Consider the following 17,939-nt stretch of genomic DNA (forward strand, 5'->3'; position numbering starts at 1 on the left):
AGCTCCATGTTTGGTCTTCTGTATTCACTGACAGTATTGTCCCTGCTGTCCTAGCTGTCACCGGCCTGTTGGAAAGATTACGTTGGAGTTCCAGACCTGGGTTAGAATCTGAGTCAGTGGCTATCTGCAATCTTGGCCACACTGTTTATTTACTCCCTCTCTCAGTCTCCGTCACCCCCCTTATATATGTATGTGGAGGGTATGTAGGATAATATATAGCTGACTGACAGGTGCTTTACTCACCCACATTATTTTGCCACACAGGGACCAGATCACTTGGGTTTGCATCTTGGCCGTATAGGTCTGTGATTTTAGCAAACCAAAGAATTTGTGCCTTGGTTTCCTCATCTATAGTTGTGTCCAGGTCATAGGATTGTTACGAGGATTCACTGAGTCATAACATGTTAAGCACTTACAGATATGCCTAGCCTATAGTTAGCTGTAGATCAACTCTTCTCATTATTAATAACATATATTTTACAGGGTTGTCATGTTAAGAACATGATAAATTATATGTGAAATTCTCTAGTACCGTGTACATCATATAGATTCCTTTCTACAGATGTCTGCGTTTTGAAAAAGTCTCTGAGGTTTTTTGCAAGTTAGAGAACTTTTTTAAAACCCAGGTTACTGTTACAGGAAGCTTGCTAATCCATGGAAACACTGCTGTCCTCATTTGGAGCTGCTGTGTTGTTGTCATGGTGCCACAACTGTGTGGTTCTACTTCCTCATCATAGATTCCCTGCCTAGTGCTTTGTGTTGGGTAAGGAGACTGTTTATTGTCCGGGTGTTTGGCTTGCTGTGATTCTGGTGGTGCTTTTCTTTCTTTGTCTTCTAATAGAACGAGATGGTTCGGGAGTTAGATGGCCACGTCCTGAAGTGTGTGAAAGACCAGAATGGTAATCACGTGGTTCAGAAGTGCATCGAATGTGTGCAGCCCCAGTCTTTGCAGTTTATCATTGATGCATTTAAGGGGCAGGTAAGTGACTTAAGAAGGAAACAAAGGAAACAAGTGTTTGGGTGTTTCCACCATGAGCAGAAAATAGGGTAGCATTTGCGGGGTGTCCCCACGTGGCCACACCACCAGAGATAGCCTCTTGTTTGTCCTGTTTACCTGTATGTCATAAGAGCCTCTATGCTCTTAGCACCAGCTTCCAGAGCTGATATTTTCTTATATCATTTTTCCAGAATTGCCCCTTAGTTGGCTATTATCATTAATTTCTCTTCCCTAAAACATTGTCTTCACACCCTCCTAAGCTACGTGGAATAAAGAGTAAAACACACACCTCCTTCTTGGGTCTGTGAAATTGTTTTTTGTTTTTGTTTTTAAAAGGGAAAACATGGTAAATACCAAGTAGATTTTTACGTGTAGTCATGTGTACCGCTAAGCTGAGACTGAAATGGGATTTTAGAGTTGTTTAGTTTTTGAGGTTTGCTTGTTACGGCAGCAGTAAGGAGATTGAAGGGGTCTAACTGGGGGGTTGTTTGGGTTTTCTGAGTTAATGAAAAAAGAGTAGATCTGTTTACTTTAAAAATAAGATCTTAACATTTATCAAAATAGACAACAAGGAAAGTAAAAGGACTGAGCTGCCAAAAGGGAGAGAATATTTTCAAGATGAAATTGCTGAAGAATTAATAACGAATATATAATCAACTCCTGTAATCAAAGAGTACAGTACAAATTAGTGCAAAAATGACCACAAGCACTAACAGACAAAAGAAACACAAATTGCTAGTAGACATAAGACAGAATGATTCCATTAGTAATCAGGAAGATGCAGAATAAGGGCACAGGTAATAGACCATTGTTCCCCGCTGGTCGGCCGCTGTGTCCTGGCAAGACTGTGGGATCTGATCACTGTTAGTGGAAATAGACATTAGCACAGCCATTTGGAAAATCATTTTGTATCGTCTTTCAAAGTTCAGCACACGTATTTCCTGCGACCTGGCATTCCTAGCCTAGGTGGATACTAGGAGACATACTTCGACATATTGGAAGCAGCCTTACTCTCCTAGGAAAGACTAAATGATCTAGATGTCTGTCAGCACAGGGTTAGACGAATATTTAAGTAACAAATTAGGTACTTGCCCAGCAGAAGCTCCACAGTAGAAGTAAATACTTGAAACATAATGTTGAGTGAAATAGGTTAATTCATTATAGACTGAGTTTTTAGCATTTAAAAAAAAATTCTTTAAAGATTTTATTTATTTGACAGAGAGAGACAGTGAGGGAGGGAACACAAGCAGAGAGAGTAGGAGAGGAGGAAGCAGGCTTCCCGCTGAGCAGGGAGCCCGATGTTGGACTCGATCCCAAGACCCTGGGATCATGTCCTGAGCCGAAGGCAGACGCTTAGTGACTGAGCCACCCAGGCGCCCCAGTTTTTAACATTTTTATAAAACGGAGCAGGACCATACTTTATACTGTGGAAGTACACAGTTGTACACATAAAGCTATGCATTAAAAACCACATGAAGGATGGCTCAGTGGGTTAAAGCCTCTGCCTTCGGCTCAGGTCATGATCTCAGGGTCCTGGGATCGAGCCCTGCATCGGGCTCTCTGCTCAGCAGGGAGCCTGCTTCCCCCTCTCTCTCTGCCTGCCTCTCTGCCTACTTGTGGTCTGTCAAATAAATTAATTAAAAAAAAAAAAAAACACACATGAAAAGCACTAAATGCACTGACACTTGGCCAGTATCTAGTAAGTGTGAGCTGTTGTTGTTATTCTTATTATTCCTGTGATTATTCTTTTTTTTTTTTTTAAGATTTATTTATTCATTTGAGATAGAGAGCAAGTGAGCACACGGGGGGAGGGGGCAGAGGGAGAGAATCATCAAGCAGATCCATGAAATCATGACCTGAGCTGAAACCAAGAGTCAGACGCTCAACCAAATGAGCCATCCAGGTGCTCCCTGTGATTATTCTTTTTTTTTAAGATTATTTATTTATTTATTTATTTGAGAGAGAGAGAGAGAGAGAGATCACAAGTAGGCAGAGAGGCAGGCAGAGAGAGAGGGGGAAGCAGGCTCCCTGCTGAGCAGAGAGCCCGATGCAGGGCTCAATCAGAGGACCCTGGGATCATGACCTGAGCCCAAGGCAGAGGCTTTAACCCGCTGACACCCAGGTGCCGCCACCCCCCCACCCCACCCCCCCTCCTCGATTATTCTTAATGACAGACTTTAGTGCAGGTTACTCATGTCATTCTCGCTAGGAAGGCCAGAATTGAGAGTGGGTGGTCCAGAGCTGAAGCCTGTGTTCTTATCTCCTCCAGACCCAAGAAAAGAGGAAGCTTTTCTTAGTTATTGCTGGAAAACACCCTAATTAAATTTAGAAGATTGCAATGGTGTTAAGTGAAAGCATTTAGGATTTGATCCCAGCCCTTTCTTTTTCTGTTTGTAATCCTGTTCTTCGACACTGTGGACTCTTTAAATAAAGTGTGTTTTTTGTGACCTCGATTAATTCTCTTCCGTTCTAGGCTTCTTGGAAAAGTCCTTTCCAGCTCTGAATTTATGTACATCTCTAAATTCCTAGGATAGTTATGAAATGGGTTTACACACACACCTCATTATTTGTAGCAAGAACTCAAATGTGCCACATTTATAATTTGGTGCTTCTGAGTTAGACTGGAACATGCTGTCCTGGCTTTGTCAGTTACTGTCTGTGCGGTGGCAGGCACACTGTGGAAACCTCTGGGAGCTGCAGAGCTCTCTTCGGATACTCATCGCTCACTTTCTCTCTGTCTTTGGGAAGATTAATGGAATAATGGATATGAACGACGCTGAGGCATTGAAAGTGGCAACTGTCATTCTTGGCTTTGTTGTTTGTGTTGTCTGTCCTAGGTATTTGCTTTGTCCACGCACCCTTACGGCTGCCGAGTGATTCAGAGGATCCTGGAGCACTGTCTCCCTGAGCAGACACTCCCTGTCTTAGAGGAGCTTCACCAGCACACAGAGCAGCTTGTGCAGGTAGTGGAGTTGCCAGTAGAGTAACTGCAAACACCCGTGGGCTCGTGCAGGCCCAGACCTTGTGTGTTTTCTCAGCACAGGTATCCATTCCAGAAGAGTTAATGTGTTTAAAATGCCCATTGGCTTTGGGGCAGGTTCTCATTTATACCGTCCTGGTTTGTGCTTTTGGAATATGGGTGATGAAGAGAGCCCTGGCCTTGGAGTGGAGGGCGCTGCCTGCCAGCCTTCTGTCACGGACAGGCAGGCCATTTAACCTCTCTTGGTCTCAGCTTCATCATTTCAACTGAACTAAGAGGACTAGGTGGCTTCTTTTTAGCTTTGGTACTTTCTTTTGCTTTTGCCATTAAACATTTCTCCGCCATCACAATAACCAAGAGAACACTTTCTAAGTGTAGTATTGTACTGAAGCAGCGCTTTTGTTGGGAGTTCGTTGTTTGTTTTGGTGGGAGGTGTGAGGTTATAAATGTATTATATCCTCATTGTGGAAAAAAATTGGAAGTACGGAAAGTAAGAACAAAAGAAATCATCCATAATCCTGCCATCCAGAAGCAAACACATTTGGGCTTTGCACTTGTTTTTAAAAGTATAAATTTGTACATTTATTCTCTCCAGTACTTTAAACCTTAGATGAGTGAATATATCTATTGTATGCTTGTGATGTTATTCAATTAGGTATTGTCTGTTTTGTTGGACATAAACATTGTTTCCCATTTTTCTTAGAGGCAAACTTCTGTTTGAGAGAGAAATAGCTCTTTATTCCCAGCTATGCCTTCCTTTCTTTGTTTTTTTTTTTGTTTTGTTTTATTTTTTGTTTTTTTAAGATTTTATTTATTTGAGAGAGAGTGAGAGAGAGCATGAGAGGGGAGAAGGTCAGAGGGAGAAGCAGACTTCCCATGGAGCTTGGAGCCCGATGTGGGATTCGACCCTGGGATTCCAGGATGTGACCTGAGCCAAAAGCAGTCGTCCAACCAACTTAGCCACCCAGGCACCCTACTTTTGTTTTGTTTTTAAACGAGAGGAGGCCTACTCTTTTGGGCCTAGTAGCTAATGAAAGAAGAACTTAAATAGGACCTTTGGGCATAAATATATAGAGAAATAGTCCACCATCTGGTAATATGTTCCTCTTTTGTAATGATAAGGAAAAATTGTCACTCCCTGTTCATTTTTAAAGTTCTTAAGTGTTTGTTATTATTCAGGGAAACCATCATGGTGCTGTAGGAAGGAAGGTAGGTGGTGATTAGATGTAAGGATTTAGGTAATTCACAGAACTCATTTTTACATAAATTTTTTCTGTTGTTTCTCAAACAGGATCAATATGGAAATTATGTAATCCAGCATGTATTGGAGCATGGTCGTCCTGAGGATAAAAGTAAAATTGTAGCAGAAATCCGAGGCAATGTACTTGTATTGAGTCAGCACAAATTTGCAAGGTGTGTGCTTTGAATCACATGGACTCCATTTTCCAGACAAGACGATAAAATAGTATTTCAAGGCTAGAGAAAAGGAATAAATTTTCATTCTCTTCCTTTTTTACATGTTTCTTTTTCTCCAGGTATACACAGCTTAAAAAGTCCAATGGTTCTATTATAAAGTATAAAATAAAGCAGGTCCCTTAATGCCTCCTCATTCCACTGTGAAATCTGAGGATTACGTTTCTAAAGAACTTAAATCTTAAACTGTGGTGAACTGGACATTTTATTAACTTACTTGTTCAGAATTGTGAAATGTTCTTTACTCAGTTTCCTCTCTGGTGCCAAAATTAAGAGGCAGCATATACCGTATCTACGTATACAGTATTCTTAGAGTCTCTTTTCCAGTCTTCATACTGTGCCAGGTTAAGAATAAAATGGGCTAGTTATCCCCAGATTGTGAAAGATGTTTTAGGTGACTTATAATAACAGTGGTTGGAGGAGAAATTGATGGCCCTTCCAAGGGATTAGCGGTATGGTCTAAGTGGAATGTGTGTATCCTACAGCACACAGTATAGTAGTTTGTATTTTGGGAATATTTTTCTTTGGTTTTTAGGATGTATTGCCAAGCAGGTATGACTCTATAGCCTTGATGTTTTTAAATTGTCTTTAAGTTGTTTTTTTTTTTTAAGGTTTTATTTATTTATTTGACAGACAGAGATCACAAGTAGGCAGAGAAGCAGGCAGAGAGAGAGGAGGAAGCAGGCTCCCTGTTGAGCAAAGAGCCCGACACGGGGCTCCATCCCAGGACCCTGGGATTATGACCCGAGCTGAAGGCAGAGGCTTTAACCCACTGAGCCACCCAGGTGCCCCTGTCTCTAAGTTTTGAAGTTTTATAACACTGCATCATGGAAAGAGAAGAGAAGTAAAAACACCCATTGATCCAGTGTCTCAGTATCCTGACCATTTCAGGGTTTCTGTGATCTTGTATTGCCTTTATTTTTTTTTTTTTTGGACATTTGGCAGGACCAGGGAATTAGGGGCAGAATCTCTTAGAATTCTTCCTTGGGTCACTTTCTTCTGTTTACTTTTTTTTTTTTTATTGTATTTAATATTTCACTCTTAGGTATAAGTATTAATTAATATTACAATAGACTTGTGTGTGGTCTGGTAATGACTGAGTAGCTGCTTTGGGCCTAATCCTCCCACAGATAACGACTATAAATTATGGACAAAATGCCAAAAACCTTCCTGAAGGCATTAAGCCGTTTAAGAGAGTGGCCAAGAACAGGTAGATACCAGAAGGGTTTGGGGGAGGGGAGGCTTATTGATACTTGGAAGGACATAATTGCACTGGGGAAATCTCCCCACCCTTCCCCTTTTGATTTTTCTTTTTGTATTGCGTTGTATCGAGATATAATTGACAGATAAGTTTGTCAATTATGTAATTGTGTAATTATGTTATTATGTAAGTTTGACATGTATAATGTGTTGGTTTGATACATTCATATACTGCAGTATGATTACTGCAGTAGCATTAGCTAACATCTTTATCATGTCATATAATCATTATTTTTTTGTGTATTGAGAACACCATTAAGATGTAGTCTCTTAACGATGTTTTGTGATGTAGTATTATTGACTATAATCAGGAAATTTCCCAGTTTTAATTGGCTTTTAGCCTATAGGCAGTTCCCATTCTGCTCTGGGCTTCTAAAGTTGGATTAAAAAATCTCCAGTGTCTCCAGAAGGCAGAGTTAGGGGCAGCCATGGCAGTGAGAGTGACAGAGTGACAGGGCAGAAATTCCAGAAAGTAAGAGAACCAGGGAGGGGAAGGACCACATTTAAATTTCCCAAATACCTGCTTGACTCCTGACCCACATTTGCGTGGCACAAACTTAAGACAGGCCGGCGAAGGCTTAAAGAACTGAACTGAGATTCCTCTTGCGTGGGAAAAGCTTGTTGTTCGAGTTCAGCCAAGTCACTGCACTAAATAAAGGGATGGGGAAAGTAATATCCTTGGGGGAACGTAACAGAACTCAGTTTCTCCTACATATCATTCATTGTCTAGAAAGCAGAAAAATGTGATAAGATATATAGTCAAGAAAAAAGAAAGAAAAAACTCCCAACTAGTTCGAGACCACCCCGATGTTGGAATTAATTAGTAGAGAATGATTTTAAAGCACTTATTTTAATTATAGTGAAAGGTGTAAAGGAAGATACAATTGTAATGAATGAAAAGATGTCAGTAGAGAATTAGAAGCTTTGGTATAAAAAGAACAAAATGGAAATTCTGGAATAGAAAAATAAGTCCTCTGTGTGGCCTTAACAATGACAGATTAGAGATAATACAAGAAAGAGCTGATACCCTTGAGATAAGTAGAAATAAAATAGATTAATGACTTCCTTACAGTTTTGATGGTGACCCAAAGTAAAAAGTAAAAGTTGCATTGACTTTGCGCACACAGGCACATGCAGACACGTATAACTGAAACTGTGTTGTCCGTGATTAATTCTAATACTTACTGTTCTGTTTCTTTTTTTTTTTTTTTAAGAAAAAGCTGGTCACAAATCACTAAGTTGATCTCACCACCCACAAATGGGCTGGGAACTTAGTTTCAGAATGCCTAGAATAAACTTTAAAGACACAACACTTGATCATGTATTAAGGTGGAAGTCTTTGGCCAAGTGGGATCCCATGGTGGTAGCTGAGTAACCTGCTTGCTTTCTTGGAAGACAGGTCAGTGTTGAGGATTGAGTCCTGTACCCAGAAGAATGAGTGCCCTGTCCCCAATCCAGTTTAGTAGGAAGTCCTGTTCTAATCCCGACCAGTTTGTAGGGGAAGCAGGCCTGGAGTGGACGAAGGTATGGTCCAGCTAAGCAGTCCTAAAAAGTGCTGAATTCTTTGCCTGAGCATTTGGAGATCATGACAGGCTTTGTGCTCTCTGAACAGGATCAGTAATATCTTAAGTCCCTTTTCTGCTGAGGGAGGAGCTGATGGCTATTAGGAGATAACTTCCAAAGTGCCACACTTTGAGCTCACACTAGAGCAGTACTGTAGTACTGTACTGTAGTAGCGTAGTGCTGTAGGAGGAAGGTGGGCAAAGAAGTTTCTCTGTGATGCTCTTTCAAAGGAGGGGAGGCTACTGGCTTAACTAGACTTGATTGATCAGTTCACCAGACTTGACACTGTGTATTGCCCACTCGCTCTTTTTTTTTTTTTAAGATTTTATGTATTTGACAGAGAAAGACAGCGAGAGAACACAAGCAGGGGGAGTGGGAGAGGGAGAAGCAGACTTCCCCCTGAACAGGGAGCCTGATGTAGGGCTCAATCCCAGGACCCTGGGATCATGACCCGAGCTGGAGGCAGAGGTGTAATGACTGAGCCACCCAGGCGCCCCAGACACTGTTATCTTAAGAAAGGTTGAAGAAGTGATCAGTAGGATTAGTAGGATCACAATGTTAAGTAGTTCTTAACATTTTAGGTTGAGAATTTTTTTTTCTTTCTGATCTGTTTATTTGAGAGACAAAGAGAAAGCTTGCACATGACGGGGAGAAGCAGAGGGAGAGGGAGAATCCCAGGCTGACTCCACGTGCCGAGGGCAGGGCCCAGTCCCACAACCCTGAGATCACAACCTGATCTGAAACTGAGAGCCGGACGCTCAACCAACTGAGCCACCCAGGCGCCCGGAGAATTTTGTTCTCCAGATAAAAGCTCAGTGTGTGCAGTGAGCTAACACTGAGAGCTCCATGGAACTCCTCTTACGGTATAAGAACTTGCGGGTTAGGGACTTATTCTGGTGATAGTTACTGGACTATTCAACTATCTGGAGGGCTGGGCTCTGGAAGGAGTAGTACAGAGTCCCTGCCCTAGGGTACTCAACGAAGTAGGTATATGTGTCTTTTCAGTCCCTGAGGGCAAAATTAAGTCGAATGGGTGAAATTTTAGGGGAGAGGATGTTTTGCTTCAGTATGTAAAGAATGTTTCATAGAGCTATTCACCCATACGGTAGGTTGCCCTAGAAAGTAATTACTTCCAGATTATGAGATTACGCTAAACGGCCATATTTAAGGACTGTCACAGATGAAGGAGCTTCCTGCATTAGCTAGGTCTGGGCTCTTAAGTTCCTTTTCTCTGTGAGAGTTCCGTGACCCAGAGTAGCTCTTCCCCCAGTCATGAACTCTCTGAAAGCCTTCAACTTTCAACTGACGCTGACCCACCAGATGTCCTGTCTGCCGGCTATTGATTCCAGTGATACAAATGCAAATAATATGTATTGTTCTTTGACAGCGCACAACTTCCTTGAACCCACAGAGCCACAGATGCATAGTAGTAATGCTTTTTGATCACTCCGAGATGGTAAATACCCATTAGCACAGGCATGTGTAATTTAATCACCCCTTCTGCACACCCCCCCCCCCCGCCCGCATTTAGTGTAGCCAATTCCTGTTTTCCTTTCCCAAGAGGACAGAACTGTGACGGGTTCCCAAGAGGACAGAGCTGGCAGACCTGTAGGGTGGCTCTTGTTCTTAGACTCTGAAGACGCAGCAGGAGGCTGTTGAGTGAGCGCTGTGGTTCCTGCTCACACCTTCCTTGACTAAGTGTGCAGGGCCTCCTCTTCGGGTGTCCCGCTCTGTGGTTGGCACTAGAGATAGCGACATAAGGGAGGCTTGTTCCTGACCTCTGTACACTGAGAAAGGAGAGGATTTGTGGATTTTGGTTGTATGTTGAAACTATAATCCTTAACAAGTGCAACTTACTAAGCAGACGTGAGCCTCGTATGTGAGTCGCTTCACTTACCTGGGCTGTTCCCTCAGCTGTGAGAACGTTGGGCAGGTTAGTCCCCTGAGACCTGGTCTCAGCCACCATTCACACTGGCAGCCACAGATGGCAGAGAGGGAGACTCATAGAACCAGATCTTCCAAAAATGTCAGGCTCTCTTGTGCTGCTGACTGAGAGTCAGGACAGAGGCCAGACAAACACAGCCCAACAAGGTCTTTGTTGTAAGAGTTGTCCCTGGATTTGTCTCCTTACAGCAATGTTGTGGAGAAGTGTGTCACTCATGCCTCCCGTACGGAGCGTGCTGTGCTTATCGATGAGGTATGCACCATGAATGACGGTCCCCACAGTGCCTTATACACCATGATGAAGGACCAGTATGCCAACTACGTGGTCCAGAAGATGATCGATGTGGCCGAGCCAGCCCAGCGGAAGATTGTCATGCATAAGGTAGGCCAGGGTGGGCAGATCTCACTCAAAGTCTATAAGGCCTGAGGTTCTTGACATTTCTGAAATGCAGATGAAAGTAGACAGCTTGCTGCTTTTTGTGGAGTTTGTCACTGGACTAGGTCTCATGCTGTGCTCCTGTTTCCTTTTATCTAGAGTGGCCACTCTTTCCATGTTTCAGTAGCTCACTAGTGTGAAAGAGTCTGAAACTCCCATCCTTGTGAGGGATTTCCCTCTGTGGTCCTCAGGGCATGGTTTTCTGCTCCTAGGAGACCAGCTTCTCAGTCCAGCAAATCAGCCTGCTTGCCTTCCTTTTCTCTCATTCATTCCACCACCTTGCACTGAGACAGTGTCTGCCCAGTGCCTGGCCTGGTGCCCCCCCCTGCCAGGCACCAGCACGGACATGACGAAATTGGTCCCTGCCCACAGAGCACTGTGTGGGGAAGAGCTGTGGAAAGCGCTGGTGAGCCCGTGAGAGCACGTGCTCGAGGCTTCTCGGGAGGCTCTGTGGGAGGGGAAGTCCAGGCTGAGGGGGAGTGAGGAGGAGAGACAGAGATCTGAGCTGTTCGGTGCTGTGTGTGGGGCTGACACCAACCGGACACCAAATGCACCTGAAGCCACCCATGGCTTCTGGAACAGTCGCAGATCCGGTCCAGCCAGCCTCCCTCCCACACAGCCCCCTGGGCTCCGGAAGCAAAACACACACACGGGCAGGCACGCTGCCGCTGTGTTTGTGCCAGGCAGCATCTCGAGCCCCAGCTGCTCCCGACCCGAACCCTCGGCCTTTGGGCTCTGGACTCCCTCTGCCCTTCTCAGGGGAGGTGTTGGGCACGGTCTGGTGATGATGAGCCACTTGCCCTCACTGAGAACAAAGTTCAGTAATGAGAATCTTTGTTATGGACTCAAGTTCTGAGCCAGACGAGGCCCCCACTGCCTCCAGTTCAAAACACAGCACCGCAGTGGTGTTGGCAGTGGCCGCTGAAGGCTGGGGGAGTCCAGAGTCCTTCCAGCTGTGAGGCTCGCAGATGCGCGTGTCAAGACGCTGGGGAAGGCAGAGGCCATACTGGAGTCCTGTAGAAGTTTTACGCCTGTCCGTGCATTCAGTCCTGCCTTTGACAAGTGCTCATGTGCAAACTCAGAGCGAGCCCTCCTCTCAGCAGGGCTCTGGCGTCCGTGAGTACGACAGTACCCCACATGGAGAGCTGCAGTCGTGCTGGGGAGGTGTGGGGCAGGGCCGTGCGGGCATGTGTCAGGCTCTCTTCTAATGTGGGAGAAGGCTCCCCCAGAGAGTGACATTTGAATAAAGCCCTGAACCCTTCCAGGCAGAGGGAATATGGAACATGAAGGCTTAGGAGCAGGAGACTAGACCATGTGTCTGGAGAGGTCAGGCCTGTTCCCTGGGCGGGGGCGGGCCTATGAGACCAGGTCACATTTGCGTTTCATGTGATTGTCCTGGCTGATGACTAACCTAGAGAAGGGCAGGCAGCAGGAGAGGAGGCAGTGAGGAAGCTGGATGTGCGGCTTTAAAGCCAAGAGGTGGGCGGTGGCTCTGGGACTGAAGACAAGTGGACAGAACAGGGCTTAGCAGTTGGCTGATGAAGGGAGTTGGAAGAGGAAGAAGAGTCCCACAGGTCCAAAACCCTGAGTTTTCCAGCTTTAACTGCCTGGCAGTGTCCTTTCCAGCAAGAGGAGACGGGGGGCAGGTTGATTTCCTTCCATCTCCCACCAAATCAAGAAAAAAGTGGAGTTGAACAGCGGTGCATGTGCGTGAGACGAGGGTCATTAGCGTCTTGTCTGGGAAAGGAGAAGGATCAGAGTTCAGTGGCTGGGTCTAGTAGTCACCAGTCCCGGGGACAGAGAGGTGAAAGAATTGAATGTAAATGTCATTAGTGTTTCTAAAAGGAGAGTCACCAAAAAGCCAGGGGATCCTGAACCTCACGTTCTGATGCCACAGATACCGGCGATGTCTGTCATCCTCACTGCCCCCCAAATAGTAGCATAGCATTATCACACATTCTTGTTACGGAGCTGTGAGGCGAGTGCTGTGGGCCACACAGCTTGGAATTGGACCCAGGGTTATAACGGTTCCCCATGCGGGCTTGTAGGTGAGAACGTGGTAGCTGCTGTGGGCCTGTGTCCTGTGGCGCAGGAGTGGTTTCTAGAGCTACTCGGGACTTCCTTGCTTTGAGGACCTGACCGACTAGACAGAAATTGTGGCCTGCATGGAACTCTCAGCGTGGCGAGTGTTCATGTGCCCTGGTGTCTGTGGCCAGTGTGTTTGAGTGTGCAAGTGCACATCCGGGTGGGGAGCAGGCTGGTACGCACTGTCCTCCGCTGTTGGTGGAACCGTGGAGCGCCACGCTCCACGCCCCAGCCTGGGCCCGGAGAAAGCTATGTGAGCCTCCCGGCAGAGAAAGGGGGGCTCTTGTGTCTAGGGTGCTTCATGGGGATCCACCCAGGGGCTGGAGAACAGAAGAATGTGAGCTGAACCTGGTTACGAGAGGGGGAGGGGGCCAGACTGGCGCAGAGAGGGCAGAAGAGTCACCGTTGTGGGACCCAGGGCCTGTGCTGGGTAGCTGGCGGTGTTGTACACACCACTCAGCCATGCCTCTGGGGTGCATCTGTAGAATGGGGATGAGCACACCTGCCATATAGGGCTTCAGTGAACACTACCTGGCCCACACTAGTCATTTTATTTATTTATTTATTTAAGGGGCACCGGGGTGGCTCAGTGGGTTAAGCCTCTGCCTTTGACTCGGGTCATGATCTCAGGGTCCTGGGATCGAGCCCCACATTGGGCTCTCTGCTCAGCGGGGAGCCTGCTTCCTCCTCTCTCTCTGCCTGCCTCTCTGCCTACTCTCTGTCAAATAAATAAAATCTCTAAAACAAAAATAAAATAAAAATTTGTTTTTCTTTTTAAAGATTTTATTTATTTTTATTTGAGAGAAAGCGAGAGCATGAGAGGGGTGAAGTCAGAGGAAGAAGCAGACTCCTCATGGAGCTGGGAGCCTGATGTGGGACTCGATCCCGAAGGCAGCCGCTTAACCAGCTGAGCCACCCAGGCGGCCCACACTAGTCATTTTATTGTTGTCAGTCATTCTCCAGGATTCTCTGTGAACCAGAGGACGGGGTCCTGTGGTGACCAGAAAGAACAACCCCCCACCCGCACCGCTCCACTGCTGAGGGGAGCTGAGGTGCCTTGAGGGGGCCAGCGGGGCTGAAAGCACTGGCTGCTGTACAGTGACGGTGTGGGCGTCTCTGAGGACGCATGTGCTCCATGGACCGACGTGGAAGTGGTCTGTGGCCAGCCGCCTCCGGAGCCCTGTGTCCGCGTGCTGAGTAGGGGCTCCTCCTTCACACACTCAGCTCACTCCCTGTGGCTGTTGAGTGGTGGGACTTTGACCAAATTTGGCAGGGGAAGGTGTCGCCTGGTGGGCTCACAGGCTCGTGTGCACGCTTTGGTGCCTGGCAGCTCGCGGCCGGCTTGCGGGCCAGAGTAACACTGTGCTTTCTCCCCAGATCCGGCCCCACATCGCCACTCTGCGCAAGTACACCTACGGCAAGCACATCCTGGCCAAGCTGGAGAAGTACTACATGAAGAATGGCGTTGACTTAGGGCCCATCTGCGGCCCCCCTAATGGTATTATCTGAGGCAGTCGCCCTGTCCCTCATTCCCACTGACCTCACTGGCCCACTGGCGAATCCAACCAGCAACCAGAAGTGTTCGCGCAGAGAAGCTGAAATGGGTAAATGGTTGCTCCAGGATTACCCGCTCCTCCAAAAAAAGGAATCAAATCCACAAGTGGAAAAGCCTTTGTAAATTTGTTTAATTTTATTACGCATAACATGTACTAATTATTTTTTTTAATTGACTAATTGCCCTGTTGTTTTACTGGTGTATAGGGTACTTGTACATAGGTGACCAGTGTACATGGGAGGCCACACATTTTGTTCATGTTGTATCTATATTACGCGTGTGGAAACTTTCAGGGTGGTTGGTTTAACAAAAAAAGTTAAAAAAAAAAAAAAAGAAAAAAGGTTTTTAACCCATTTTGCCTTGCTGGCAAGTTTTGCAAATAGCTCTTCCCCACCTCCTCATTTTAGTAAAAAACAAAAACAAACAAAAAAAACCTGAGAAATTTGAATTTTGTTAAATGACCCCAAACTGGCATTTAACACTGTTTATAAAACATATATATATATATACATATATATATATAATGAAAATTGTTTTAGAGTTGCTAAAGCTTCAGTTTATGACATTAAGTTTATGAAGCTTTGAAAAATCGCCTTTTTTGGAGACTATTATGCTGAAGGAGATGTGTAGTCAGCTTTGTGAGGAGGAGATGTGAGCTCCTAGGATGTCTTTCAAGGCCGGGCGGGTGTATTTGTTTACTGCCTACTGGATTTTTTTCTGTTAACATTGAAAGGCAAAATCTGATTATTTAGCATGAGAAAAAAAAAATCCAACTCTGCTTTTGGTCTTGCTTCTATAAATATATAGTGTATACTTGGTGTAGACTTTGCATATATACAAATTTGTAGTATTTTCTTGTTTTGATGTCTAATCTGTATCTATAATGTACCCTAGTAGTCGAACATACTTTGGATTGTACAATTGTACATTTGTATACCTGTAATGTAAATGTGGAGAAGTTTGAATCAACATAAACACGTTTTTTGGTAAGAAAAGAGAATTAGCCAGCCCTGTGCATTCAGTGTATATTCACACCTTTTATGGTCGTAGCATATAGTGTTGTATATTGTAAATTGTAATTTCAACCAGAAGTAAATTTTTTTTTCTTTTGAAGGAATAAATGTTCTTTATACAGCCTAGTTAAATGTTTAAAAAGGAAAAAAATAGCTTGGTTTTATTTGTCACCTAGTCCCACAGTAGCAAGATCCTTTCTAAATGTTATTCAAGATGATTCAGTTCACACTAGTGTTTTTTTTTATCCTAAAAAAGTAATGTTTTGCTTATTTTGTGACAGTCATAAGAACGTGCAAAGTTCAGCCCTGCCCTAGCTTTCCTTACAATCAGAGCCCCTCTCACCTTGTAAAGTGTGAATTGCCCTTCCTTTTTGTACAGAAGATGAACTGTATTTTGCATTTTGTCTACTTGTAAGTGAATGTAACATACTGTCAATTTTCCTTGTTTGAATATAGAATTGTAACACTACACGGTGTACATTTCCAGAGCCTTGTGTATATTTCCAATGAACTTTTTTGCAAGCACACTTGTAACCATATGTGTATAATTAACAAACCTGTGTATGCTTATGCCTGGGCAACTATTTTTTGTAACTCTTGTGTAGATTGTCTCTAAACAATGTGTGATCTTTATTTTGAAAAATACAGAACTTTGGAATCTGAATTTGTGCTTCTATGTTAACTCCTCCTCTCCCCCTTAACATTAGTGTCCCAGGACAGCCCTTTCCTTCTTTGTGCCTTTTTCCTGCTTGTTTGGTTACTGTTGGTGGGAGGGCGGAGTGGGGTTGGAATATGGCTGGGATGGCAGAACGATAGCTCTGGAGTCCATTTTGACCCAAAGATGTTGACTTCAGCCTGCTTAGTGCTTTCAAAAGCAAGACCGTTAGTCCAGATTTCCAACTTCTATTGAAAAATCAGAGCATCTGCCTCCCTGGGCCCAGGGTGTGCCCATCAGTCGCAGGGAGCGTCCTCCACAGGTCAGTGCCCTGTGGCGGGACCCAGTTGGATGCTCTTCATTTGCTCTTTCCGGCCTTTGCTGCCTTGTGAGCCTGGGGTCTAGGTTTGAATCCAGTCAGTTACAGATGTCTCCCAGCTCTGGTGTGCTCTGGAGCATCTCATCTTTGGAGGTGGGCGGTCGCTAAGGCATCTCCGACTCCTGTCCGGTCTGTCTCAGTCTCCCCTCCCGAGGCCCCCTTCCCTGTCCTCAGTTTGGGCTGCTGCTGCCCTCATCCTGCCTTGCCATGTTCACACGTGGAACCTGGCCCTGGCTGGCCCAGGAGCTTAGTTTGCTCATCTTGCTCATTACCCTCAGATTGGGGACCCCTTCCAGTTTTTTAGTACAGGAGGCTCTAGCTCATGGAGGCGGGCCTGCCACCTATGTCTGGGGACACTCACGCTTTCGCCACCTTGGCCCCACGGACACTGATCGGTATTGGCAGCTCCAGGATAGGTTCAGGATAGGTTCACAGGCCAGATGGGAGCCTGCACTACCTCATGTCTGCAATCAGAGCCCCAGGGCCAGTCACAGGAGCTTTGCCCTGTCCCCTCCCGCAGGTAAGGGACTGTCACTAGCGGGCTCTGGGCCCAGGAATGAAGGGAGGGAAAGGAAGCAGGGCTAAGGCAGGTTTCGAGTCCAGGACCTGACTGTGCCACAGTAGCTAAAATCCAGCCCTTCCCGAGGTTCCTCTCTCTGGTAGTCTTCACGGGCCCACCCATCGCCCTCTGTCACCGCCTTGCAACTCCTGGGTGTCATGGCTCTGGAATCCAACCAGGTTCAAAGGCGGGTCCCTCCACTCACTGTTCCTGAGGGTGTTACTTGATCTGAAACCAAGTTCCTCCCTGGAAACTTGAAGGCGGGAACACATACAGGGGCGGCGGTCTCATTCCCCGCCTTGGGAAGTCGTGGCTGCGGAGCGCTTCTGGGTGCGGGACCCTCGCGGGGGCAGTGTGCAGAGCAGCCAGAGCTGGAGGCGGGGAGTTCTCTGTCCCGGGTACCCACCCACCCTCTTCGTGGCCTTAGGCCGGCAGCATGACCCGTCGGAGCCCCCCCCCCCTTCCCTCTTCCACAAGATCGGAGGCCCTGCCGGAGGTGCGTGAGCTGGCACTCTTGGTGGACGCGTGTCCAGGGCACGGACCGGCATCTGCTCATGAGTCGGGTTTCTTCCCACCTAGGCTCTTCATGTTCACGCTCTGCGCTTCCTTCTCTCGCCCTTTTCCTCGTGGCAGGGCAGTTTGTGAAATGTTTCGTCTTGGTGTTTCTTAGTGGTAGCAAGCAAGGCAACTAGGTGGGTGATGTGATGACCCTCCCTTGTTCAAGCCTGGGTCTTGGAGGCCTGGGGGTGTTTCAGTCCGACAAACATGGGGCTCAGTCCCTCGGATCCCGTGTCATCTCTTGAGGCCAAGTTTCCTTCTGTGCAAAGCGAGGGAAGTCACAGAAATTACGTATCAAAGGTCGACTGTGGGGAGTATGTGAGCTTGTGTAGTTGAGCGTCGTGAACAGTGGTGACGGGCTACGTTCTGCCTTTGGTTTCACTCGTCTGGCATCTGCGCGTGGGCTTTGGTGAAGCTGACAACCTTGGCCATCACGTACAAAGTCACTTGCTGTGAACCAGCTGTCAGGTCCTCACCCCAGT

At 46.0% G+C, this 17,939-nt stretch overlaps 1 protein-coding gene and 1 non-coding gene across 14 annotated transcripts in view; both read left to right on the top strand.

Moving 5' to 3' along the window:
- The window catches only part of PUM1 (pumilio RNA binding family member 1), a 140,771-nt gene extending 124,801 nt beyond the window's left edge, over positions 1-15,970 (top strand). For all 13 annotated transcript variants that reach the window (XM_045999169.1, XM_045999178.1, XM_045999161.1 and 10 more), the window contains 5 exons: positions 842-979; positions 3,835-3,960; positions 5,269-5,390; positions 10,407-10,599; positions 14,116-15,970. In XM_045999169.1, coding sequence (XP_045855125.1) covers positions 842-979; positions 3,835-3,960; positions 5,269-5,390; positions 10,407-10,599; positions 14,116-14,247 — 711 coding nt within the window. In that variant the 3' untranslated portion in view covers positions 14,248-15,970. The remainder of the gene's footprint in view (positions 1-841; positions 980-3,834; positions 3,961-5,268; positions 5,391-10,406; positions 10,600-14,115) is intronic.
- Positions 11,431-11,515, top strand: LOC123928729. Its single transcript, XR_006815791.1, has one exon. It is a non-coding gene; the product is annotated as a small nucleolar RNA SNORD103/SNORD85 (small nucleolar RNA).
- Positions 15,971-17,939: the final 1,969 nt, after the last annotated feature.

Source organism: Meles meles, chromosome 1 (assembly GCF_922984935.1).
Source record: "Meles meles chromosome 1, mMelMel3.1 paternal haplotype, whole genome shotgun sequence".
NCBI lineage: Eukaryota > Metazoa > Chordata > Mammalia > Carnivora > Mustelidae > Meles > Meles meles.